This window comes from Macaca fascicularis, chromosome 11 (genome assembly GCF_037993035.2).
Source record: "Macaca fascicularis isolate 582-1 chromosome 11, T2T-MFA8v1.1".
Taxonomy (NCBI): Eukaryota; Metazoa; Chordata; class Mammalia; order Primates; family Cercopithecidae; genus Macaca; species Macaca fascicularis.
In genome coordinates, this window is record NC_088385.1 from 1,121,244 (window position 1) to 1,147,977 (window position 26,734).

General features: G+C 41.4%; 1 protein-coding gene across 2 annotated transcripts in view; it reads right to left on the minus strand.

Annotated features, from left to right (window-relative positions):
• The window catches only part of KDM5A (lysine demethylase 5A), a 94,303-nt gene extending 68,333 nt beyond the window's left edge, over positions 1–25,970 (minus strand). For both annotated transcript variants that reach the window (XM_005569714.5, XM_074006003.1), the window contains exons 1-5: positions 25,618–25,970; positions 22,230–22,307; positions 19,830–19,952; positions 7,255–7,425; positions 4,615–4,749 (exon numbers count right to left, since the gene is read on the minus strand). In XM_005569714.5, coding sequence (XP_005569771.3) covers positions 4,615–4,749; positions 7,255–7,425; positions 19,830–19,952; positions 22,230–22,307; positions 25,618–25,782 — 672 coding nt within the window. In that variant the 5' untranslated portion in view covers positions 25,783–25,970. The remainder of the gene's footprint in view (positions 1–4,614; positions 4,750–7,254; positions 7,426–19,829; positions 19,953–22,229; positions 22,308–25,617) is intronic.
• Between the last annotated feature and the right edge of the window lie 764 nt (positions 25,971–26,734).

Genomic DNA, 26,734 nt, shown 5'->3' on the forward strand with positions numbered 1-26,734 from the left:
GGACAATACGGTGAAACCTCGTCTCTACTAAAATTACAAAAATTAGCCGCATGTGGTGGCAGGCACCTGTAATTCCAGCTACTCGTGAGGCTGAGGCAGGGAACTGCCTGAACCCGGGAGGTGGAGGCTGCAGTAAGCTGAGATCACGCCACTGCACTCCAGCCTGGGCGACAGAGCAAGACTCCATCTCAAAAAATAATAATAAATTTTAAAATAACAATAAAAAGACTACATATTAGATCTCTAAAACAAATTAGTGATCACAGGAAATTTTATAGTCTTAAACATTTCAATAAAAACAAAAGATTAAAATTAAATTCCCAACTCAAAACACCAGGAAAAAACTAGAAGATACACCAAAAGAACTGTGGTGCTGGATTAGAGCTGGATTAGAGGATGAATGCAAAATATCAAGTTACAAATTTTTAAAAATTTATTTTCTAGCCCTGACCATTTAAAAGAGCCTAGAAGCAATGACATCCCAGTGGGAACAAGCAGACCGTGTGCTCAGATCATGGTTTCTAAATACCATTTCAAACACATAAATGAACCAGCATCCCTAGTAGAAATTTCAGACATAATAGCAGCCAGCACTTGCTTAAAGACTGGACATGGAGTATAGGGAAATAAAGAAATCAAGGAGGTTAATTCATTTGATTCATTCAAAGGCTTTTATGGTTGGGCACCGTGGTTCATGCCTGTAATCCCAGCACTTTGGGAGGCCAAAGCAGGCAGATCACTTGAGCCCAGGAATTCGAGAACAACCTTGGCAACATGGCAAAACCCTGTCTCTACAAACACACAAAAATTAGCTGAGTGGTGGTATGTACTTATGGTCCCAGCCACCTGGGAGGCTGAGGTGGGAGGATGGCTTTAGCCTAGGAGGCAGAGGTTGTGATTACCCAAGACTGCACCACTGCACTCCAGCCTGGGTGACAGAGTCACACGCTGTCTCAAAAAAAAGGCCAGGGGGAGTGGGAAGGAAGGAGGAAGGGAGGAAGGGATGAAGGGAGGGAGGGAGGAAACAAGGAGAGAAGGAAGAGATGATAATACATTATCTTTCAGATGTATTGAATTTGGCATACCTGTACTATAGCCAATCATAAGTACACACGTATACGTACGCACACACCCCTGGTGAAAAGGAAAGGATGGATGTTAAGACAGATTTGGGCTGGGTGCGATGGTTCACGCCTATAATCCCAGCACTTTGGGAGGCTGAGGCAGGCAGATCACTTGAGGCCAGTTCAAGACCAGCCTGGCCAAAATGGTGAAACTCTGTCTCTACTAAAAACATAAAAATTGAGCCAGGTGTAGTGGCATGTGCCTGTAATCCCAGCTACTAAGGAGGCTGAGGAAGGAGAATTGTTTGAACCCGGGAGGCAGAGGTCGCAGTGAGCCAAGATCGTGCCACTACACTCCAGCCTGGGCAATAAAGCAGGACTCTGTCTAAAAAAAAAAAGACAAGATTTGAGAGTTCCGAGCATTACAGGTAGTATTTGAAATCCCACGCAGATGAGACAGCTAAGGAGGGTGAAGATGGAAAAGGACTAAAGATACAAAATAACGGGAAGACAGAAGAGATGACGAAGATGACTAAGGAGTGGTCAGAATATAAGGAGGAAAACCAGAAGAGAGAACTATCACAAACCAAAGAAAAATCAAGTTAATCTAATTTCAAGGACAGGAGTCAACAACCACATTAAATGTATATGTGACCAGAGACCAATTAAGATATGAAATGAAAATGAGAATCTCAGAATTTGACAATTAAAAACCCAGTGGTAACTTGGACAGTGCAGTTTCAATAAAATTACTTAGCTCAAAGTTAGATTATAGAGTATAAAAACTAAACAGATGTTGAGGAAACTGAGACAATAAAGACTATTTTTCAAGAACCTTCTCTGTGAAAAGAGGCAAGGATAAGGCATTATGTAAGAAGAGGGCTTTTATGTTTCAGATGACAGAGACTTAAACACATAACGGGAGGAGAGGAATCCAACAGACAGAGGAGGTAGGAGAGAAAGATTTCTCAGTGTGTTGAAATCACTGAAGATGCCAGAAGGGATGGAAGTGGAGGGATTATCCTTGGAGAGAAAGGTACACTTTGCCCACAGAGATAGACAAAGACTAAGTATGAATACCAGCAGTTTCGTGTATGGGGCAAGAAGCAGAAGTTCTACCAGAAAGCCTTTATTTTCTTCCTGAAATAGAAAACTAGGAATGAACGGCAGACATTCAACAGAACAATTAAGTACAAATTATGAGTTGAAAAAATTCTTAATTTCAAATCCTGAAATAGTGTATCAACGAATCTGAATACAGTGATAATTATCACATTCCATGTAGTCCCCATTATTTTTTTTTTTTTGAGACGGAGTCTCGCTCTGTCGCCCAGACTGGAGTGCAGTGGCACGATCTTGGCTCACCCCTAATCCTTCCAGGTTCACGCCATTCTCCTGCCTCAGCCTCCCGAGTAGCTGGGACTACAGGCGCCACCACCTCGCCCAGCTAGTTTTTTGTATTTTTTAGTAGAGACGGGGTTTCACCGTGTTAGCCAGGATGGTCTTGATCTCCTGACCTCGTGATCCACCCGTCTCGGCCTCCCAAAGTGCTGGGATTACAGGCTTGAGCCACCGCGCCAGGCCAACAACTGGAGCAACTCTTCAAAGCAGAATCACCACGTCAAAGAGACTAGCAATCAGTGTTTACCCAAATCACTGTACACCCAAAGATGATCAGAGCTGCTAAGACCAATCGCACTAACAAAAATGACATAATGACGAAACCAGAGTTTACTAACTTATAATGAGGTTATCATTTTCCAATGACTTTCCATGAAAGTCACATTCCTATCCAGGACACCTACCTTTCTATTTTCAAAGAGTACCTAAAAAGCTGGGTATTCAGCAAACATAAATTCAGAAAAAGAAAGGCAGAAATGGCATAACGGAGAGATAGTCCCTGATCTGTAGAAAAGCAAGAAGTATTAATAGTCTGCCTCTCCAGTCCTCTTCTCTACACAACCCCAGATTTAGTGTCTCTTGGTAACAGCAGTTTTTTTTTTGTTGTTTTGTTTTTTTTTTTTTTTTGAGACGGAGTCTCGCTCTGTCGCCCAGGCTGGAGTACAGTGGCCGGATCTCAGCTCACTGCAAGCTCCGCCTCCCGGGTTTACGCCATTCTCCTGCCTCAGCCTCCCGAGTAGCTGGGACTACAGGCGCCCGCCACCTCGCCCGGCTAGTTTTTTGTATTTTTTTAGTAGAGACGGGGTTTCACCGTGTTAGCCAGGATGGTCTCGATCTCCTGACCTCGTGATCCGCCCATCTCGGCCTCCCAAAGTGCTGGGATTATAGGCTTGAGCCACCGCGCCCAGCGTTAACTGCAGTTTTATCCTGCTTCTCTGATACCCACTTTTGATGCTAATCATTCCCACCCCTATACTACATTGTTTCCTTAAATGTTAAAATCGCCGGGCGCGGTGGCTCAAGCCTATAATCCCAGCATTTTGGGAGGCCGAGGCGGGCGGATCACAAGGTAAGGAGATCGAGACCATCCTGGCTAACACGGTGAAACCCCGTCTCTACACAAAAAAATTAGCTGAGCGAGGTGGCGGGCGCCTGTAGTCCCAGCTACTCGGGAGGCTGAGGCAGGAGAATGGCGTGGGCCCGGGAGGCCGAGCTTGTAGTGAGCAGAGATTGTGCCACTGCACTCTAGCCTGGGCAACAGAATGAGACTCCGTCTCAAAAAAAAAAAAAACACACAGTTAAAATCAATGATTAGGATTCAGTGCAGTTGTTTTTCCTGTCCATCTATATGTTAACGTACATGGATTAAATCTTAGGAGTTCTAAGGGCACCTCACTTTCTCAGTCTCCAAACTTGTCTTTACTAAAAACCTTAAAAGACCACAGAGAAAAGGAAACGGGTTTGAAAGAGAAGCAAAGCTTGGGAAAAAAAAGAAAAAATAAAAGAAATAGGGGAAGGAGGGAATCAGACAAAAAATAAATTAGGGCATTTTTCGTCTGATGTATTAGGCTTTGAAATTATTTTAGGTTACATGAACACTACAGTAGTTAAACTGGAATGGCTCGGACACTAAGAAATTTATACTCTGGTTCTTAAAGGAATGGTGGGTGAAAAATAAAACCACACTTTCCTATTCATCTCACTTCCACTAACATAAAAATAAAACGTATTAGAATTCATCCGCATGTCTATAAAATTGGTACTACGGTATCCGAGATCACCCTCTGACTGTCATCCCTGTCAAAAACTGCTAAAAATTAACAAAGAACTTTCTAAATCAAATTACACCACATTTCACAATTTATTCTCTATTCATCTCAAAAGTAAATAAAAATATGGCTCAAGTTTTAAAGAACGACAGTATATGAGTGGCCTCCCATGACCAGGTAACTGTTCCACACAGTTAATGCACTTAAAACTCCCATTAAAAATGGTCCATAAGCCAGGCACAGCAGCACACGCCAAGTAGCACTGCTCAAGAGGCTGAGGCAAGAGGATCACTCGAGCCAGAGTTCAAGGCTAGCGTGGGCAACATCACGAGACTGCCTATTTAAAGAAAAAAGGAAAAAAAGCCCATAGACATCGATACCTGAGACTTCACACGTCTTGTTCTCTTCGGCAGAGTGTTCATTCTTGTGCCTGGCTCTGGGGAAGTTTGGGTATCAGTGCTGAGAACCTCAGGCTCCACTTTTTCTTTAAGATCTAAATTAGGCATCTGTACACCCTAAAAGATCAGAGCACAGAAAGAGAACGGGTTCACTGATAAGAAATCATGCTGGAGAATCAGCGGGAAAATAATAAATTGCCAATGAATCCCTAAAACTACATAAAACTGGATCACAATTCTCTTTCAAGCTGACATACAGCTATCCCTATCAAAATCCTGGCAGGCTTTTTGTTGTTGTTAAAACCGAAAGCTGACCCTACAACTTACGTGGAAATGTAAGTTGTTTAGAAATTTTGAAAAAGAACAAAAAAACTTAACACTACTGAATACCAACATTTACCATAAAGCTATAGTACTCAAGACAAGGTAGCACTGGTTTTAGGGTCAATATGTAAATCAATGCAAGAAAAACAGAGTCCAGAAATAAACCCACACATTTATGGTCAACTGATTTCCAACAAAGATGGTGAGTTAAATCAGTGGGAAAAGGATAGCCTTTTAAACAAATGGTGCTGGTACTACTCAATATTCATATACCCCCTTCCCCACCAAAAAATAAACTTACATCTTCACCTCATACTATACACACAAAAAAAGCCTCAAAATGCATCACTGACCAAAATATAAAAGCCAAAACTGTAAGAATTTCTAGATTAAAGCAAAGAAGAAAATCTCTGTGACCTTGGAAAAGATTCCTTAAATATGACACCAAAAGTACAATGTACAGAAGGAAAAAATAAATAAATAAATGGTTCTTCAAAAAGTCACCATTACAAAAATGAAAAGATAACAAAGTAGGAGAAAATATCTGCAAATTATTTACCTGATAAAGGACTTGTACACAAACTGTATAACAAACTCACAAGTATAAGACAACCCAATTTTAAAAAGATCTGAACACTTTACCAAGATATACAAATGGCTAATACGAATATGAAAATAGGCACATCACTAGTCATTAGAGAAATGCAAATTCAAACCACAGTAAGACATGACTACACAACTAACTACAACGGCTATAATTTTAAAACCTGACAATACCAAGTGTGGCCAGGAAGTGGGAAAACCAGAAGCCTCGACATCACTGCTGGGAAAGTAAAAAGATTCAGCCACTTTGGGAAACAACGTGGCAGTTCTGAAAAACTTACACGGGCCAGGTGCGGTGGCTCACACCTATAATCTCGGCATTTTGGGAGGCCAAGGCGGGCAGATCACTTGCAGTCAGGAGTTAGAGATCAGCCTGACCAACATGGTGAAACTCTGTCTCTACTAAAAGTACAAAAATTAGCTGTGGGTGGTGGCGGGCACCTGTAGTCCCAACTACTCTACTCAGGAGGCTGGGGTAGGAGAATCGCTTGAACCCAGGAGGCGGAGGTTGCAGTGAGCCAAGTTCATGCCACTGCACTCCAGCCTGAGCGACAGAGCGAGATTCCATCTCAAAAAAAAAAAAAATTTACACATAAACTTACCATAAAACCCAGCAATTCCACTCCCAAGTATCTACCCAAGAAAAATGAAAACATATGTCAACTTAAAGACTTGTATATGAATATTCATAGTATCATAAACTAGTAGTCATAAACTGGAAACAATCTAAATGTCCATCAACTGGTAAATGGATTAACAAAAGGTGGTATATCCATACAATGGATTATTATTCAGCCATAAAAATTTAGTACAGACATATGCTATAACATGGCTGAACTTTTTTTTCTGAGACAGGGTCTCACTCTGTCACCCAGGCTGGAGTGCAGTGGCACTATCTCAGCTTACTGCAACCTCCATTTCCCAGGCCGAAGCAATCCTCCTACTTCAGTCTCTGGAGTAGCTGGGACCACAGGCGCATAGCACCACATCTGGCTGATTTTTTGTATTTTCAGTAGAGATGGGGTTTTGCCATGATGCCCAGGCTGGTCTCAAACTCCTGGCCTCAAACGATCCACCCACCTCAGCCTCCCACAGTGCTAGGATTACAGGCATTAGCCACCGCATTCAGACAACATGGCTGAACTTTCAAAACATTAGGCTAAGTGAAAAAAGCTAGACATAAAATCATATTGTATGATTACACCTAGGTGAAAGTTCTAGAAAAGGCAAACTATAGAGCCAGAAAGCAGGTCAGGAATTGCCTGTGTGTGGGGGTGGAACAGGAACCAATTACAAATGAACAAGAGAATTTTGGAGGCTAGTGGAAGTGCTCTAAAACTGGATCCCAGTCATCGTTGCATAAATGTAGAAATTTATTAAAGCTTACCGACTATGCACCCACAAAGGGTGAATTCTATGGTATATAAATTATACCTAATAAAGCTGTTTTTAAAAAATTCATGAAACAGGAGTTTTTCAAAAAATATCAGTCATCAGGTTTATTTTAAATAAATAAAACATTCTTCATTTCATTATCTTGTAAACCATCAAAAATAGCTATGATTTTTGCACTATGATAAACACTTTGCTTCCCCAAATTTTAGTGCCTGCTAAGTTGGGTTAAACAAAGTCTAAAGTTTACACTTGGGCAAACTGGATTTATCAACTTTTTCTAAAAAGAATAATGCATCTCACCATAAGGCTCACGCCAGACTGGAAAAGCTCATACGGGTAGAGAATTCTTTCATAATGTGACTTCAAAAGAGACCCAGTTCCTTTTCCTGGCAGATACCCCAAGCGACTACCCACTTTAGACCATTTCTTCTCTTTGGTGACCATTTCAAAACCTCCTTTGCTGGCAACAATCTGAAAAGAAAGTAAAAGTTGCTTAGAGAAAAAAATGTAGATTCAAGCATCCTGACTCTTAAGTCTTGTCTACTAAATAGAATAATTATTCAGGGCTTAAATTTCAAATTTCCTTTCAATGAATATCTAAGCAAACTGACACCTGTCAACATTTGGAGTAAGAAATAGAAACAATGCTTTTCAGAGGTTTAAAATGTAATTAACATTATGCCTACCTTCAAACCAAGCATTCAAAAATATTTAATGAATACTCTGTACAGTATGTACTATGAGAAAACTAAACACATGTATAGACAATCTACTTAAGGAACTCACAATATGAAATAAGAATAAAAACATAAAAAATTGACATGAAAATAAATGTTATATAATACAAAATAAACATAAATCCTGAAATTAGAAATAACCAAGTAACTTACAGAACTTAACAAAAACATCAATCAAACCATGAATACAGAGGACAGTTTTGAAAAACAGGCTATAATTTTTCAAAAGGACAAGAGTTTTACATGGAAGATTATAAAGAAACACTGAGGAAAGATTACCTTGCAGTAGATGTACTGATATGGGGTACAGAATATAGAGGTAGAAAATGAGATAAATTGGCTAACTTGGCTGAATGGTCACATCAAGCCAGGCACTCTACAGAATACGTATTTCAAAGCTCCTTAACATCCAGGAGCTGTTATTATACATCTCTTAGGCTCTAAAATATAGTTATGCACCGCATAACATTTTGGTCAAAGACAGACCGCATATATGACAATGCTCCCATAAGATTATACCATATTCTTACTGAACCTTTGTGTTTAGATACATACACAAATACCATTGTGTTACACTGCCTACAGTATTCAGTACAGTAACACGCTGGACACTTTTGTAGTCTAGAAGCAACAGGCTATGCCACAAAGCCTAGGTGTGCAGTAGGCCATACCATCTGGGTTTGTATAAATACATTCTTTGATGTTTGCACAATAATGAAATCCCCATGTTTTTCAGAATATATCCCTATCATTAAGTGACACGACTGTACAGGCAGTTTTCAATTTCACTGAGAATAAAGGGGACTGTGACACAGTGTTCGAACTCAGTTTCTCCTATTTGATTTAGTATATACTACTGTATCTTACTACATAAAAAAAGTTAAAGCCAGGCACAGTGGCTCACATCTGTAATTCTAACACTTTGGGAGGCCAAGGCAAGAGGATCGCTTGAGCCCAGGAGTTCCAAACCATGCTGGGCAATACAGTGAGGCCCTCATCTCTACAAAAAATTTAAAAGTTAGTTGGGCAGGTTGGGCAGGGATCCCAGGACTTTGGGAGGCAGAGCTAGGCAAACGGCCTGAGTTCAGGAGTTCAAGAGCACCCTGGGCAACATAGTGAAATCCTGTCTCTTCTAAAAAAAATATACAAAAAACTAGCCAGGCGTGGTGGTGCACGCCTATAATCCCAGCTACTCAGGAGGCTGAGGCCCAAGAATCACTTGAACCCAGGAGGCAAAGGTTGCAGTGAGCTGAGATTGTGCCACTGCACTCCAGCCTGGGCAGTAGAGTGAGACTCCATCTCAGGAAAAAAAAAAAAAAATTAACCAGGCAGGTGGTGTACCTGTAGTTCCCAGCTACCTGGCAGGCCAAGGCATGAGCATCAGTTGAGCCCAAGAGATCAAGATCGAGGCTGCAGTGAGCCATGATCACACCACAGCACTCTGGCCTGGCTGACCCTGTCTCAAGTGACCCTGTCTCAAAAAAAAAAAAAAGTTAAAAGTGACACATAAAATTACCATATGATCCTGCAATTTCACTTCTAGGTATATACTCAAAGAACTGAAAGGAGGGACTCAAACAGATTCTTGCACACCAATGTTCACAGCAGCAACATTCTTGAGAGTCAAAACGGAACCAACCCAAGTTTATCAACAGATAAATGAATAAATGAAATGTAGGACAATAAACATACAACGGAATATTATTCTGCCTTAAAAAGAAAATTCTGATACATCTCAAACAAGAATGAATTTTGAAAATATAAGTAAAATAAGCCAGACACAAAATGATGACTACCATAAAATTCCACTTACATAAGCTACATAGAGTAAGCAAATTCATAGAGACGGAAAGCTTAATAGAAGTTGCCAGGAGTGGTGGAAGGGAGGAGGTCCTGGAACTACACAGTGGTGATAAGTGTACAACACTGTAAATGTACTTAATGCCACTGAACTCTGTATTTTTAAATGCTGATGCTATATACACAATTAAAAAAAAAAAGACGAAAAGACGACTCTGGAGCCGACTGCCAGTATTCAAATTCCAGTTCTGTCACTTAATAGTTATATGACCTTGGCCAGGCCTGGTGGCTCATGTCTGTAATCCCAGAACTTTGGGAGGCCGAGGCAGGCAGATCACCTGAGGTCAGCAGTTCGAGATCAGCCTGGCCAACATGGTGAAATTCCGCCTCAACTAAAAATACCAAAAATTAGCCAAGCATGGTGGCAAACACCTATCCCAGCTACTATGGAGGCTGGGGAAGGAGAATCGCTTGAACCAGGGAAGAGGAGGCTGCAGTCAGCGAGACTGCACCACTGAACTCCAGCATGGGCAAGAGCCAGACTCTGTCTCAAGAAAAAAACAAACAAACAACAAACACAGTTATATGACCTTGGCAAAGTCACATAATTTGCAATTCAATTTCCTCACCATCATCAAAATAGTAACAACAGTGCCTACACCTCGTTATGAGATTACTGTGAGGACAAATGAAATAAAATATGAAAAGCACCAGGATAAAATACTATACCAATGTTGCTATATTATAAATGTCTATGAGTGTGGACAAATGGAGGGAGAGGGTACACATACTAAAAATAAGTGAAGGAAATGTTTTCAACTCTTATGCTTTATGATGTTATTATAAACAAAGATGAACCTATGGCCAAAGTACAAATTTCCTCTAGCGAATTATCTGAAAGCTTGGTAGAAACACAAATTCATATACACAAGAGTTGAACACATCTCTAGTTCTTCAGCTTCTCTTATCACCCTTAAAGAAGCCCCCTCTGTTAAAAGAATCAACCAGGGGAAAATTACACACACAAAAAAATTATTTTTCAAAGTTGGTAGTAAAGAGAAAGACACAACGAAAGTGGTTTAAATAGAGGGCTGTCTGGAAGCAACTGGATGGATTAGAGTGTCTTTCATTCAACAGGTATCTTTCCAGTGCTTCTCTACTGCCCGCTACTATTCCAGGTACCTGGGATACATTTATGAAGAAAACAAAGATCTCTGTCCTCATGGAGCTTACGTTCTAGTGGAGGAAGACAGACAAAAAACAATGAACATAATATATAAATTGTGAAGTGATAAATATTGTAGAAAAAATTTAGAAAGCAGTCAAGGGGCCTCCAGGTAACACAGTAAGGATAATCTGAAGTATTAAACGATCGCAAAAAGCCTCATTATAAAGGTGAAATCTAAGCAAAGACTTGAAGGGAGTGAAGCAGTTAACTAGCAGATATAAAGGGAACAGACAAAGCAAAGGCTCCAAGTCAGAAGCATGCCTGGAGCATCTGAGGAGAATAAGGAAGGCCATGTGGCTAAAGCAAAGTGAACCAGCAGGGAGGAGAAGTAAAGGAACTCAGGGAGGCAACAGGAGCCCTCTTATCTTTACTGTCCCATACAATAATAACTCTGACATCATAATCTGCTTTGTATTCAAAGCGTTTCAAGCTGAATTTCCCTTAGTCATGATATACCTGCGTGGATCCAGTCATGATGTCCCACCTAGTTCTGGTGATTAGTAGCAGCCAGGATATGGCCATGACAAAGGAATAAACTATCTCACAAAGAAAATAAAACCATTACTTTGGCTCCATGCATACAATACTCTAACAATCTAACCAAAAAACTCACAAAACCTAATACCTGTTTTTCTTTGGCTGGCAGATTCAAAGATTATCGTGCATAATTAAAAAACACAAACCAGGCAGGGCACAGTGGCTCATGCCTGTAATCCCAGTACTTTGGGAGGTGTAGTACAAGGCAGGTGGATTACTTGAGGTCGGGAATTCGAAACCAGCCTGGTCAACATGGTGAAACCCCATCTCTACTAAAAATATAAAAATTAGCTAGGCGTGGTGGTAGGCACCTGTAATCCCAGGTACTTGGGAGGCTGAGGCAGGAGAATCACCTGAACCTAGGAGGCAGGGGTTGCAGTGAGCTGGGATCACGCCACTGCACTCCAGCCTGGGCAACACAGCAAGACTCTGTCTCAAAAATAAATAAAAATAAAAAATATCAACCATTTACTCCAAACATTTGCCATGTAGTGCATCACAACACTGTCCCCAAAAATACCACTATAAACCATGCTCTATAAAAAGACACACGGCATGCACTTGAACTGAACACAATCAAGACAAGCCCTTTATCAAAACTTGACCAAAAAGTAGTATCGCTCAAGACCAAAACGGCTGGGAATAGAGACAGTTTTAACATACCTGGGGAACAGTCTTCTACTTAAAAGCTCCCTCTAAAAAAATCCACTAAAAAGACAGGAAAGAAACAAAAAGGTATCCTCTCAAGAGGTCAAATAGACCAAGAAAGGAACCAATGACAAACAAATGTAAACAGTATTTTGAAGCTAGTGATAACTAACAAGCCAAAACAATAACAAAAACAGACAAACAAAAATTACAAGTTTAAAACTAAGTGCCTTGCAACAGAAGAAAGCCAGAGAAGCTTTTGCAACATAGAATCTGGAAAGGCTTAAGAGGACCCCCTTCCTCCTTTTTCTAAAACAAGGAAAAAAAAAAACAGAAAGTCTGAAGAAGTATTTAAGCAGCAGTACCTCTAAAAGTAGGGAAGTAGGGGCGGCAACGCAGCAGAGAACAGGACTGTGAAAACCTGTATAAAAGCACTTAGACCTCTCCAACCCCAGCAGAAAACTGGAGATTTACTCTCAGCAGAGTAAGGGATGCTGAACTAAGAAAGCTACAGGTAAGGAAACTAGCGGACCAGCCTAACATGTCTAACATCTAACTAATAAAGAGCCCAAAAGGAGAGAAAAAATGAGTACACAAAATTATCAAAGAATACAGGAAAAATTAGAAGAATTGAAAGAAATGAGTTATCAGATTAGAAAGGTTACTGAGAGCCATAAAAACAGTGAACGAAAATAAACTCATACCAATGCATATCACCGTGAAATTTCAAAGCCCTGGGAATAAAGATAACATTCTAAATCTTCAAGAAAAAAAAAAAGTCACAAAAAAACAAGAATATAGCATCGTTCTTCTCACCAACAAGACAATAGAGTAAAGCTTTCAAAATACTGAAGTAAAATGATTTACAATCTAGGCTCTTAAACGCCACCAAACTACCAATAAAGTATAAGAGTAGAACATTTGTACACAAGCAAAAGGTCCTAAAAAATGTGTATCCCATTAACCATCTTTCTCATGAAACTAGCAGAAGAAATGTTTCACCAAAATGAGAGTAAACCAAGTAAAAGGAAGACTTACAACAAGGAAAAGAGGCCAAGGAATTCCCAGAATGATGGCAGTAAAAGGAATTTCCAGACTGACAGCTGACCTTAAAAACACATCCAGTCAGGATGTGAGAGTAAAAAAGACTCCAGGAAGAATGGCTCCAGAAAAATAGCTGATAGATTATCTGACGGGTAGCAGCACACCGAGAGATGTATACTTCCACTGGGAAGTTTGAAAATATATTTTTCATGGTATTAATTTTAGATTAACAAAAAATTAATGTAACTACACTAGAAGGCGGATGACAGACATACATATGGGAAGATTTACACCCATTCTCTTACACTCATTCTCCATCTTTAACAGGAGGAAATCAGTATATGATATTTAAAATGAGAAATGAAGAAACAGCATAACCAGCATATTACTTGGAAATACGAAGATCAAAATCAGAAACAGCTAAAAGAACTGAAAGTGGTTAGTTCTGAGGAGTAGGAATGGAGGTGGAGATGAAGGGAGATGCGGATTTTCATTTTAAGCCGCCTTTTTTTTTTTTTTAATAGACAGGGTCTTATTCTGTTGCCCAGGCAGTGCAATCAGAGGTCACTGTAGCCCCTATCTCCTGGACTCAAGGGATCCTCCAGCTTCAGCTTCTCAAGTAGCTGTGACTACAGACACGTGCCACCACACCCAGCTAATTTTTTACGTTATTTGTAGAGACGGGGTCTCCCAATGTCTAGACTGGCAGGTTGATCTAGAATTCCTGGGCTCAAATGATCCTCTTGCCTCGGACTCCCAAAATGCTGGGATTACAAGTATGAGCCCACTATACCCAGCCAAAGCCTTGTTTTTTAAAAGTGTACTACTTTAATAAAAATAAAAATGTTTTGATGAGAAGGGCTAGACTGAATGCTTCTTGCTGAAGTGGTTATAAAAACTGTAATTATTCCGCTGGGCGCGGTGGCTCACATCTGTAATCCCAGCACTTTAGGAGGCCAAGGCGGGCGGATCATGAGGTCAGGAGATCGAGACCATCCTGGCTAACACGGTGAAACCCCATCTCTACTAAAAATACAAAAAATTAGCCGGGCGTGGTGGCAGTGCCTGTAGTCCCAGCTACTCAGGAGGCTGAGGCAGGAGAATGGCATGAACCCGGGAAGCAGAGCTTGCAGTGAGCCGAGATCGCGCCACTGCACTCCAGCCTGGGCAACAGAGCGAGACTCCATCTCAAAAATAAATAAATAAATAAATAAATAAATAAATTGTAATTATTCATATAGAAGTCCATTAAATTACAGGCATTCCAAGTAATACTTTTTTATCATCAAAAATAATAGGCAGAAAGATGAGGTGATTTAATCAAAACAGGAAACCATCACATTGATGACTTAATGACTCAGAAGACTGAAAATTTGCTTCCCGTCAAAAAGCAATAGTTATCATAGTATTTTCAAATCATATCTATAAAAAAAACTCAATAGATGCCAACAAACCGTCAGCCAAAAATAACCTTTTTTTTAAAAAAAAGGGCACACCTAACAACCTTAAAACATCTGAATTCTCAGTATTTTCTGCAGTTTTCAGCCCAATCCTTTTGCTAGAATAAAACGCCAAGTTAATGAAATAAATAGTCACCCATTGATAACGGTCAGAATAAATTACCTTTGTGAAGAAGTATTAACTGGAAAGGAGATGAAAGAACCCACTAGAGTGCTATAAAAATGTTATATATCTTGATCTGCGTGATGGCTACAAAACAGATGTATACATATATGAAGATTTATTGAACTGTACACTTAAAATTTGTGCATTACACTGTAAGTTATACCTCAATGTAAAAGAAAAAAGTTAATGTGAGAAGCAGCAATCTCACAATGACATTTAGGGAACAAAGTATTATAAACAAAACTAACTACAAATCAAAGTGTGTCTGCCTTTTAGCTTTCAATCAGTTTAGCATTCTCACAGGTTAGGGGAAAGAGATGTCCATGAGGACTTTAAAAAACCCACAAAAGACAAGACTCCGATAAACCCTCAGAAAAGCACACTTAACCTTTAATCACAACGTATTTTCAACAAGTTTTCTGAATATTTAAACAAAGCGTACTTTACTAGTAGTATGAACCTTAAAAGGAAATTAGTTTCTCAAGATGGAGTTAAACAGTCTGGATGACCAATGTTGTAAGGAGAATTGTGAACAACTAAGTATTCAGATTAGGTTACCTTTAAAAGCCTCTTCCCGATTTTGAAATCCTATGACTTTAGAAAACCAGAAAAATGCGGCCGGGCACGGTGGTTCACACCTGTAATCCCGGCATTTTGGGAGGCCAAGATAGGAGATCACTTGAGATCAGGAGTTTGTGACCAGCTTGGCCAACATGATGAAACCCTGTCTCTACTAAAAATACAATATTAGCCGGGTGTGGTGGCGTGTGCCTGTAGTCCCAACTGCTCCTGAGGCTGAGTCAGGAGAATCACTTGAACCCAGGAAGGGAGAAGTTGCAGAGCGCTGAGATCGTGCCTCTAGCCTGGGTGACAGAGGGAGACTCCGTCTCCAAAAAAAATGCAATTTAGCTTACCGTCAGATTAAACCTAAGGTTTACCTTTTAAATGGAAAATCACGGACAGAGAAAATTTCAATAGATTACTACTCATACTATTAATAAACACTTACTCTAGTAAATTCCTGAGGGTATTTATGAAAATAGAGATAAATACTGGCCAGGCACAGTGGCTCACACCTATAATCCCTATACTTTGGGAGGCCAAGGTGGGCAGATCATTTGAGGTCAGGAGTTCAAGACCAGCTTGGCCAACATGGTAAAAACCCCATCTTTACTAAAAATACAAAAATTAGCCGGGTGTGGTGGCACACACCTTTAATCCCAGTCCCAGCTACTAAGGAGGCTGAGTCACAAGAATCACTTGAACCTGGGAGGTGGAGGTTGCAAGTGAGCCAAGACTGTGCCACTGCATTCCAGTCTGGGCAACAAAGCGAGACTCTGTCTTGAAAAAAAAAAAAAAAAAAGGTAGAAAGAGTTTCATTAAAGAGTACCACAACATATATATTGTTATTAATGATAAAAAAAAAATCTTTGAAAAAAAATTTTTTGAGACAGAGTTTCGCTCCTGTTGCCCAGGCTGGAGTGCAGTGGTACTATCTCAACTCACTGCAACCTCTGCCTCCTGGTTTCAAGCGATCTCCTACCTCAGCCTCCGGAGCAGCTGGAATTACAGGTGCCCACCACCACCCCTGGCTAATTTTTTGTATTTTTAGTAGAGACAGACTTTTTTTTTGAGATGGAGTTTTGCCGCTCTTGTTGCCCAGGCTGGAGTGCAATGGCGTGATCTCGGCTCATTACAACCTCCGCCGCCCGGGTTCAAGCGATTCTCCTGCCTCAGCCTCCCAAGTAGCTGAGATCACAGGCACGCGCTACCACGTCTGGCTAATTTTGTATCTTTAGTAGAGACGGGGTTTCTCCATGTTGGTTAGGCTGGTCTCGAACTCCGAACCTTAAGTGATCCGCCCGCCTGAGCCTCCCAAATTGCTGGGATTACAGGTGTGAGCCACTGTGCCCGGCCGAGACAGGTTTTCACCATGTTGGCCAGGCTGGTCTCGAACTCCTGACCTCAGGTGATCCATCCACCTCAGTCTTCCAAAGTGCCGGGATTGTGCCGGGCGCGGTGATTACAGGCATCAGCCACAGTGCCGAGATAATTTTTGAAATTTTTTTGTATTTTATTCATGCTATACTCAAACACATTCAGAATCTTAAACAGCATCATACAGCAAAACTTAGTAGGTAAGTTCTGACTGAATAAAAATTTCAAAAAAGCAAATTATTAAAATGAATTTTTATCGTAATAGTTCTCTATCAAAAGAAACCCACCGGCCAGGCACGGTGGCTCAAGCCTGTAATCCCAGCACTTTGGGAGGCCGAGACGGGCGGATCACGAGGTCAGGAGATCGAGACCAGCCTGGCTAACACTGTGAAACCCCGTCTCTACTAAAAAAATACAAAAAACTAGCCGGGCGAGGTGGCGGGCGCCTGTAGTCCCAACTACTCGGAAGGCTGAGGCAGGAGAATGGCGTAGACCCAGGAGGCGGAGCTTGCAGTGAGCTGAGATCCGGCCACTGCACTCCAGCCTGGGTGACAGAGCGAGACTCCGTCTCAAAAAAAAAAAAAAAAAAAAAAAAAGAAACCCACCACCCAAATTTAGCATAATTTGTTTTTTAGTACCATACGTTTTCATATAACTACACTAGACAATTCTTGGTACAGTACTTACTTACTAACATCATTACCTGATTAAAAAAAGTCCCAAGCTGTATTTTAGCATAAGACCATACTCGCCAAATTTTTTGTAAGAGAATTCTGACCTGACACTAATTTTAAAATGTATCATAAAAGATAATTTAACTATGGTTACTCTGTTTGTTTGGAAACAGGGTCTTGCTCTGTCACCCAGGCTGGAATGCAGTGGTGTGATGACAGCTCACTGCAGTCTTGACCTCCCAGGCTCAAGCAATCCTCCTGCCTCAGCCTCCTGATTAGCTGTGACTACAGGAGTCCACCACCATGCCAGGATTATTTATTTTTTAATTTTTTGTAGAGATGGAATCTCACTATGTTGCCTAGGCTGGTCTCGAACTCCTAGGTTCAAGCAATCCTTCTACCTCAGCCTCCCAAAGTGCTGGGATTATAGGCATTAGCCACTACACACCACGAATTATTCTCACGTTTTTCCTTAAAAGTGAAATCTTACTGGCCAGGCACAGTGACTCATGCCTGTAATCCCAGCACTTTGGAAGGCCGAGGCGGGTGGATCACCTGAGGTCGGGAGTTCGAGTCCAGCCTAACCAACATGGAAAAATCCTATCTCTACTAAAAATACAAAATTAGCCGGGTGTGGTGGTAGGCACCTGTAATCCCAGGTATTTGGGAGGCTGAGCAGGAGAATCACTGGAACCTGGGAGGTGGAGGTTTCAGTGAGCCCAGATCACACCACTGCACTCCAGCCTAGGCAGTGACTCCATCTCAAAAAAAAAAAAAAAAAAAGTGAAATCTTCCAAAAGTAACCGCAATTTAAATAAGAATAAATTTTTATTTCAAAATAGTATATAAATTATAAGATATGAAAGGCCACAAAAAGTTGTTTTATAAAATTTCTCAGATAATTAAGCAATAATAAATTGTATTACTGTATTAACAAAACATATTTCAGCCAGGTGTGGTGGCTCATGCATGTAATCTGTAAACTCAGCACTTTGGGAGGTCGAGGTGGGCGGATCACGAGGTCAGAAGTTCGAGACCAGCCTCACCAACATAGTGAAACCCCATCTCTACTAAAAAATACAAAATTAGCCAGGCGTGTTGGCACATGCCTGTAATCCCAGCTACTCAGGAGGCTGAGGAAGGAGAATTGCTTGACCCCGAGAGGCAGAGGTTGCAGTGAGCCAAGATCAGGCCATTGCACTCCAGCCTGGACAAGAAGAGCAAAACTCCGTCTCAAAAAAAAAGAAAAAAAGCATATTTCAAGGTTATTACAATCTCCGCTTGCAGGTCAGTTAGTTTTTTTCACATTAGGGAATATAATGTTAAAAAGTTAACACAATTTGGGCAAAAACTTGTCTAAACTCTTCACCGTTAAGTTTCTGAGCTGTTGTTCATCCTACCGAATGATAGCCTCGGTTAGCCATTAACACTACACACAGGTACGAACAAAACTAGTATCTACCACACGTAAGAATGCTGAGGAACACGAGTCCCTTTAATATGCCAGATTTTCTTTTTTTTTTTTTTTTTTTTTGTTGAGACAGGGTCTCACTCCTGTGACCAAGGTTGAAGTGCAGTGGTGCAACCGCAGCTCACTGCAGCCCTGACTTTCCGGACTTGCGATCCTCCCACCTTAGCCTCCTGAGTGGGCTGAGACTACAGGTGTGCACCCACGCCCAGTTAGCTTTTCTGTATTTTCAGTAGAGATAGGGTTTCAGCATGTTGTCCGGGCTAGTCTCTTAACTCCTAGGCTCAAGTGATCCTCCCACCTCAACCTCCTAAAGTGCTGGGATTACAGGCATGAGCCACCGTGCCTGGGCCAAATTTTCAATTAAGTAACAAAAAAGGATGACAAGCTCAACACAGAACATTGTACACTCAGCACAAGATAATATTAGCAGGCTAGAGTAATTTATTTTGCATATTGTATATCACAGAGCCTGATAAATTTTTTTTTTTTTTTTTTTTTTTTGAGACGGAGTCTCGCGCTGTGTCACCCAGGCTGGAGTGCAGTGGCGCGATCTCGGCTCACTGCAAGCTCCGCCTCCCAGGTTCACGCCATTCTCCTGCCTCAGCCTCCGAGTAGCTGGGACTACAGGCGCCCGCCACCACGCCCGGCTAGTTTTTTGTATTTTTAGTAGAGACGGGGTTTCACCATGTTAGCCAGGATGGTCTCGATCTCCTGACCTCGTGATCCACCCACCTCGGCCTCCCAAAGTGCTGGGATTACAGGCTTGAGCCACCGCGCCCGGCCGAGCCTGATAAATATTAATATTTGGTAATTACATATTAATCTCAACAAATATAAAATAACTTTTAAAGATAACTTTGAGATCTCTCATTTCCATTTATTCAAATGTGCATTTCATTGTCCTTTTTGAGACAGAGTTTTGCTCTTGTTGCCCAGGCTGGAGTGCAATGGCGTGATCTTGGCTCACCACAACCTCCGCCTCCCGGGTTCAAGCAATTCTCCTGCCTCAGCCTCCCGAGTAGCCGGGAATACAGGCGCCGCCACCACACCCGGCTAGTGCATTTCACTGTCAAACAAATCCTCCACTGGAAGCAATGTTTACCACCAAACGTATTTGATATTCCTAAATTGACAAGCCTGTGCTCTAATTTCTAAACCAGTATAAGCCTCACCTTGCTCAAAGCATAGAGATCCAGGATTTTTCTCTCTACCACAGGGATCTTCAGAGTAGATCCTTGAAGCTCCCAAAATTTTGCTAGTTGATCCAAGAAATCCAGTCTCACTCTGGTCATTGCCTGAGATTAAAATACAGAAATAAAAACTAAGATTATTAAAATACAGAAATAAAAACTAAGATTATTAAAATACAGAAAAACTAAGATTATTAAAATACAGAAATAAAAACTAAGATTAAAATACAGAAATAAAAACTAAGATTATTAAAATACAGAAATAAAAACTAAGATTATTAAAATACAGAAATAAAAACTAAGATTATTAAAATACAGAAATAAAAACTAAGATTATTAAAATACAGAAATAAAAACTAAGATTATTAAAATACAGAAATAAAAACAAAGTTACGATTGAAATGAACGAGGACAACAGAGCAGGGGTCCCCACCCCCCGGGCTACGGACTGGTACCCGTCAGTGGCCTGTTAGGAACCCAGCCGCACAGCAGGAGTGAGCGGCGGCAGCAGGCAAGCATTATCACCCACTCTACTGTGAACTGCACATGAGGGATTAAGGTTGTGCGCGCCTTTTGAGAATCTAATGCTTGATGATCTGAGGGGGAACAGTTTCATCCCAAAACCATCCTCCATACCCCCATCCATCCATGGATAAACTGTCTTCCATGAAACCAGTCCTTGGTGCCAAAAAGGTCTGGGACCACTGTAATAGAGGTATTCATTTCTCTAAAGAAATTCAAAGACTTTTCATTATTGCTTATTTCAACCCGGTAAAACTAGCCAATAGTAAAACTAGCCAAAAATAAAGAGGCAAAAGACTTCTAATAAACTGTATTTATGGCCGGGCGCGGTGGCTCAAGCCTGTAATCCCAGCACTTTGGGAGGCCGAGACGGGCGGATCACGAGGTCAGGAGATCGAGACCATCCTGGCTAACACGGTGAAACCCCGTCTCTACTAAAAAATACAAAAAACTAGCCGGGCGAGGTGGCGGGCGCCTGTAGTGCCAGCTACTCGGGAGGCTGAGGCAGAAGAATGGTCTAAACCCGGGAGGCGGAGCTTGCAGTGAGCTGAGATCCGACCACTGCACCCCAGCCTGGGCAACAGAGCAAGACTCTGTCTCAAAAAAAAAAAAAAAAAAAAAAACTGTATTTATTCAGGCAAAAAGGTCACTCTGATTTATGTAAAAAGTTGTCATATTAGCAACCAAAACAATTTTTGTAAGTTGGTTTAACTTTATGCTGATCAGAAAATTCAGTAAATCAGATCCTCCTCAGTCTCTAACATTCTGTCATTTCATCCATAGGTAACATGCACACTTTAGGTGCATCAACTCTATACCTCACTGATACTAATATTCTTTGTCAAGCATCTAATTACAAGACTAAAAAGAAAAAATATGTATTGCGGCCAGGCGCGGTGGCTCATGCCTGTAATCCCAGAACTTAGAGAGGCCAAGGCAGGTGGATCACCTGAGGTCAGGAGTTCCAGACCAGCCTGGCCAACATTACAAAACTCCATCTCTACTAAAAATACAAAAATTAGCCAGGCATGGTCGTTGTAACCTCAGCTACTAGGGAGGCTGAGGCAGGAGAATTGCCTGAACCCAGGAGGTGGAGGTAGAAGTGAGCCAAGATCGTGCCACTGTACTCCAGCCTCGGTGACAGAGCGAGACTCTGTCTCAAAAAAAGAAAAAAAAAAGTATGTATTAAACTCTCAGAAATATTTGGCGGGGGGGGGAACACTTCAGAATGACATAATAAACCTTTGCTATCAATAATTTTCCTTCTGTACTCTAAAAGTTTTCATATCACAATGAAAAACCTTCTGAAAATCCGCAGACAGGAAAAACAGCAATACATAAATAGACTTCCATTTAGATAATTTAATATACATTAGTAATGCTTAAAGGCAGATCTTAATAAATCAGATTAACACTCCTGGCAAAGTTCCATTAAAACCAAAACCAAAACAAAACAAAACTAACTTTGAAAACTAGGGTTTTAAAACAGAATTTAAAAATCCATTTTCCAAGAATGAAGGGAGACAGAAATCTTCGGAGATTAACAAAACTTTTAGTAGAGTAAGAAACACTAGAGAAAGTAGAATTTAAGAATTCTAAGCATTGAAGCTAAACATTGAACATTTCCACTAGAACAACAGGGCTAGAGACAGTTTCTCATGATCTCAGTTAAACGGAGAAACCATAACTACTTTGCACAATTTTTTAAAAAATCACACTCTTCCTCCAAACATCAAGTAACTATTCAATACCAATTAACACAAACTCCAGGCTGTGGTCCATGAGCTTCTCAAAGTTCTCTACCTACAGCCCGAACACAAAGAATGAATCAGGAGGCAGAAACGGTGACAAAACACTTACCTCAAGTTCATTCAGGCGCTGGACTCTTGGAGTGAAACGAAAGCTTTTTACTTCACAGGCGAATGGAGGCTGCCAGTCCTAAATAGAAAGTTTTTTTAAAAAAAACACAGTGGTATTTAAGCAAGGAATGCGTTATTTATTCCCTTAAAGGGGGGTTTTGCCATAATCACGGTGCTAATAGACTAACTTATAAGACTTCTTTATTATAGAGACAGAATGAGCAATTCTTTTAGATAAAATAATTTTAACACAGGTTGAGTATCCCTCATCTGAAATGCTTGGGACCAGAAGTGTTTTGGATTTCAGATTTTTCCATATTTTGGAATATCTGCATATACATAAGGAGGTATCTTGGAGAGAGAAACCAAGTCTAAATACAAAATTATTTTGTCTCATATAGTTATACACATAGCCTAAAGGTAATTTTATGCAATATTTTTAATAATTTGGTGCATAACGCTTGTGTACACTGGACTATGAGAAAAGAAAGGTGTCACTAACTCAGCCATCCGGTGTGGACAATCTGTGGTTGTCTGGCATCACCATCATTTCTGACTGTGAATTCTTACATGTTACCAATAAACAATCATTTCCTTACACTTATTTCCACTTACGTAGTTAACAGAAAAAATATAACATACCATTAATACAATGAAAAAAATAATCTATTCAAGCTGGGTGCAGTAGCTCATACCTGTAATCCCAGCACATTGGGAGACTGAGGCAGGAGGATCGCTTGAGCCCAGGAGCATAAGACCAGCCCAGGCAACAAAGCGAGACCCTGTCTCTATAAAATAAAAAGAATAATAATGTTTCAGGATAACTTGGTTTCAGATTTGGGAGGATTTCGGATTTGGAATTTTTAAAGTAGGGATGGATGCTCAACCTATATTACCCAGAGAAGCAATCCTCTTCAAACCAGTCCCACTGTTTATCTCCCACAATTATGCTTTCCCAAGTTACTCAAGTGGAATTCAATGAGGTCATGTACCACAAAACGGTGTCTAGTAAACATTCAGGTTTACCAAGATCAAAAAAAACACCAAAAAATTTAAAAAACCAAAAAGGGTAAAATTAAAGATTAAAAATAAACTTTTTAAACTTTTTCTTTTGTACTGTATGTGTAACGCGACAGAGCACTTTATGTTACACAAAAGTTTTGTTCAAAGCCCAGCTTCTGGGAACCCAAATATTCAACAACAAAAAAAGTAAGCACACACACAGAACAAGGACAGTTTCCAGACTGTGATATAACTAAAATCAGATAGCATATTTCAAGTGGGGTCTAAATAACACAGTTTGATTTGGCCTAAATAACAGAATAACAGTAAACCTATTTTAAAACGTGAGTAGTCAAAAAAAAAAAAAAAACCCAGGAGGTGGAGGCAGAAGTGAGCCAAGATCGTGCCACTGCACTCCAGCCTGGAAACTAAAGAAATTTGCCAATACTAAAATTAAATTCTGATTGTAAACAAGATTTATTTTCAATAATGTGACATAAAAAGAGAAAGCATTGGCCGGGCGCGGTGGCTCACGCCTGTAATCCCAGCACTTTGGGAGGCCGAGGCGGGCGGATCACAAGGTCAGGAGATCGAGACCACGGTGAAACCCCGTCTCTACTAAAAATACAAAAAATTAGCCGGGCGCGGTTGTGGGCGCCTGTAGTCCCAGCTACTCGGGAGGCTGAGGCAGGAGAATGGCGTGAACCCGGGAGGCGGAGCTTGCAGTGAGCCGAGATCGCGCCACTGCACTCCAGCCTGGGCGACAGAGCGAGACTCCGTCTCAAAAAAAAAAAAAAAAAAAAAAAGAGAAAGCATTATTTCAACATTTTTTAAGTTAAAAAAAACTTTTTTTTTAATCGAAGTAACCGTGAATAGAATTTCTAATTAATAAATTCAAGAGTAGATGAAAATACGACTTAGGAAAACCTTCAATGCTTAAGATTTGTTAATATTAGGTAATTATGATAGAAAAAAAGGGTTAAATGGAAGTTTTTGGAGGATGGCAATGCATATCATCACAGCAATTATTTGTTAATCCTCTGCTTGCAACGAATAGTCTATAACCTTAAACTCATTCTACATGGAGCATTATGTCTGTTTCAGAATCAGAAAAACCGATCTAGGTTCAAAATATACTTTGCCACTTGCCCAAGATAACCCATCTGGTGTTTTAACTTATCCAGATTAATCTTATCTGTAAAAGGTGGACTTCATTTACCTATCAGGGCTTCAAAGATTAAAGCAAACAATCTATAGGTGTTAAATTAGCTCCTCCTCGCTGTCATTTAAGTTTTTAATTCGCTGCGGTGCCTATCACTGTGGTAGTCAGTGGTGACGGCAGATGCTTTTTAAAATGCAACACTGGTTAACAGTGCTTAATATTTTATCATTACCAATACTAGACAAAACATAAAGCAAAATGCCTTTAAGAAGCAATGACTAAAGCAATGGTTCGAAAACCTCAACTTACATGAAGAATCATCTGAGACTAGTTGCTAGAAAAGCAGATTCCAGAACTTCCACAAGAAGCCTAGAGATCTGCATTTAAATAAGCATCCAGTTGACCCAGGTGCAAGTGGTCCCGCAACAGCATTTAAAAAGCACTGATCTAATGAGTAAAGAAAAACACCTTTTGACCTTGAGCATCTCACTCAATCTCTTGGGGCATTAATCCCCTCCACACAAGGGATAGTACCTACTTTCCTTACCTCAATGTTGAGATTATAATTAACCTTATAGGCAAACCTAGTTATCTGCAATAACTGTGATTCTAAAATCGTTGATCTTGAGTTCCCTATGTCAAGAGATTTCAACATTTCCTCCCGCCTCCATTATAGATGAATTCTTCCTAAACCTCTCAATTTTAGAATTATTGCTGCTCCTCTTTCCCCGGTAAGACTTTCTCACTGCAGCAATGATTAGTCTGGAGTTCTATGTCTATAATACCATCTGGTGGAACTAGAGCTCAGATTACCTTTTCAGAAACCCTAGCCCTGAGAGGAGGCCTGCAAATATTTGATCCAATCAGGTCTTGAATAGAGATAGCCGACTATCAAACCATAATGAGGATACGTGAGGGAAGAATGTACTTTAATTAAACCTCATATTGGCTAACGAAGGGCTTTAGGCCCACAGCGGAGAGAAAAGTATCAGTTCCCAAGTTCTAGGCGGAAGACCCCAGAGACACCACTTTCTCGCATTCAGACGTGTCTACATAAGACCACAAAAGAAACCGAAGCAGAAACATCCAGAAACAGGCTCCGGTTGTCTCAACATAAAGGAGAGTACATACGAAAGGAGAGAAGGATCGGAAAAGTAAGGCTAAACCCAGTGCACGGACTCCCCCCTTCTTCCTTCTCCCCCTCTCTCTCCACAGACTGAGGTACCTTGGGCGGCCGAATTTTGCAGATGCCGGTTTTCTCCGCCAAAGGCCGGATGCGGCCGATAAAGCTGAGCGGATCTGTGAACTCCTCCCAGCTCGGCTCAAAGACGGGGCACTCCGGGGGCGGCACGAACTCGGCCGCGTAGCCCCCCGGCCCCACGCCCGCCATTGCAGCGGCCGGGGGGGGGGTCCCCGTGGGGAACCGGTGGAGAAAAGCTGGCTGAAGCCCACTGAGCCCGTTCACGTCCCCTGACTGGGGCCGAAGCGCATCTTCGCGGAAAAGAACCGCTCAACACAGACACCCCAGAACCGCTTCCTCCTCCCGTTTGTTATTGTTTCTTGCAAGGCTTTTCCTCTGAGGGTCAGGACTTCTCCGGAAGTTACTGTGCTGTCAAATCCCTCCGCCCCCGCAGGAAACGGAATCCTTCCGCAGCGGCGCGACGCCCGGGTATCTGGCCCTTCCTCCTTCTTCTCTTGCCCGGCAGCCCGGTGTGGCTGTTTCTCTCCTTGCCTGCCAAAGTTCTGCCCAGTCCAACGACTCCACGCGGCTCGCCCTGGGTAGGGGGTCGGGGAGAGGCGCAATCTCTCCTTCACTAGAGGTGGGGACAGAGCCAGGCCGACGGGGCGAGGCGAGGCGCGACGTGTTCTTCCGGCGCGGAGGAATGTGTAATGCCCCAGAGGGCAGAGGTTGTGCTTCCGGTGAGGAGGGTCCCTTTCCCTTTTGTGTGTCGGTGTAGTCGAAATCACGCAGGGCTTAGCGTTAGCCCCCCAGCCTCGCCGCCCGTGCTTCGTGATTTGTTTTAACCTACCCTGCTGCGTTTCTAGCAAGTAGCCGTTCCAGCATTTCTCTTTTTTTTAGCCCTTTGAATGCAGGTATTTTACAGTAATCTCACTCTGCCACTTTATAGCCGCCTCTTCTCCAGGAAAACAAGTGCAGGTCTAACCCATCCCCTAAATCCTGCCAGCTGGCTTTAGCCACCATCCAGGAATTGCTTTTCCTTTTACACAGAACACAGCAGCTCTTCTGAATTACCAGCCAGTACTGTCTAGCTACCTACAGGACATCTCACTCTGATAACTCAAAGTACTTTAATTGGTCACTATTTCTTCAGTGTTCCTGG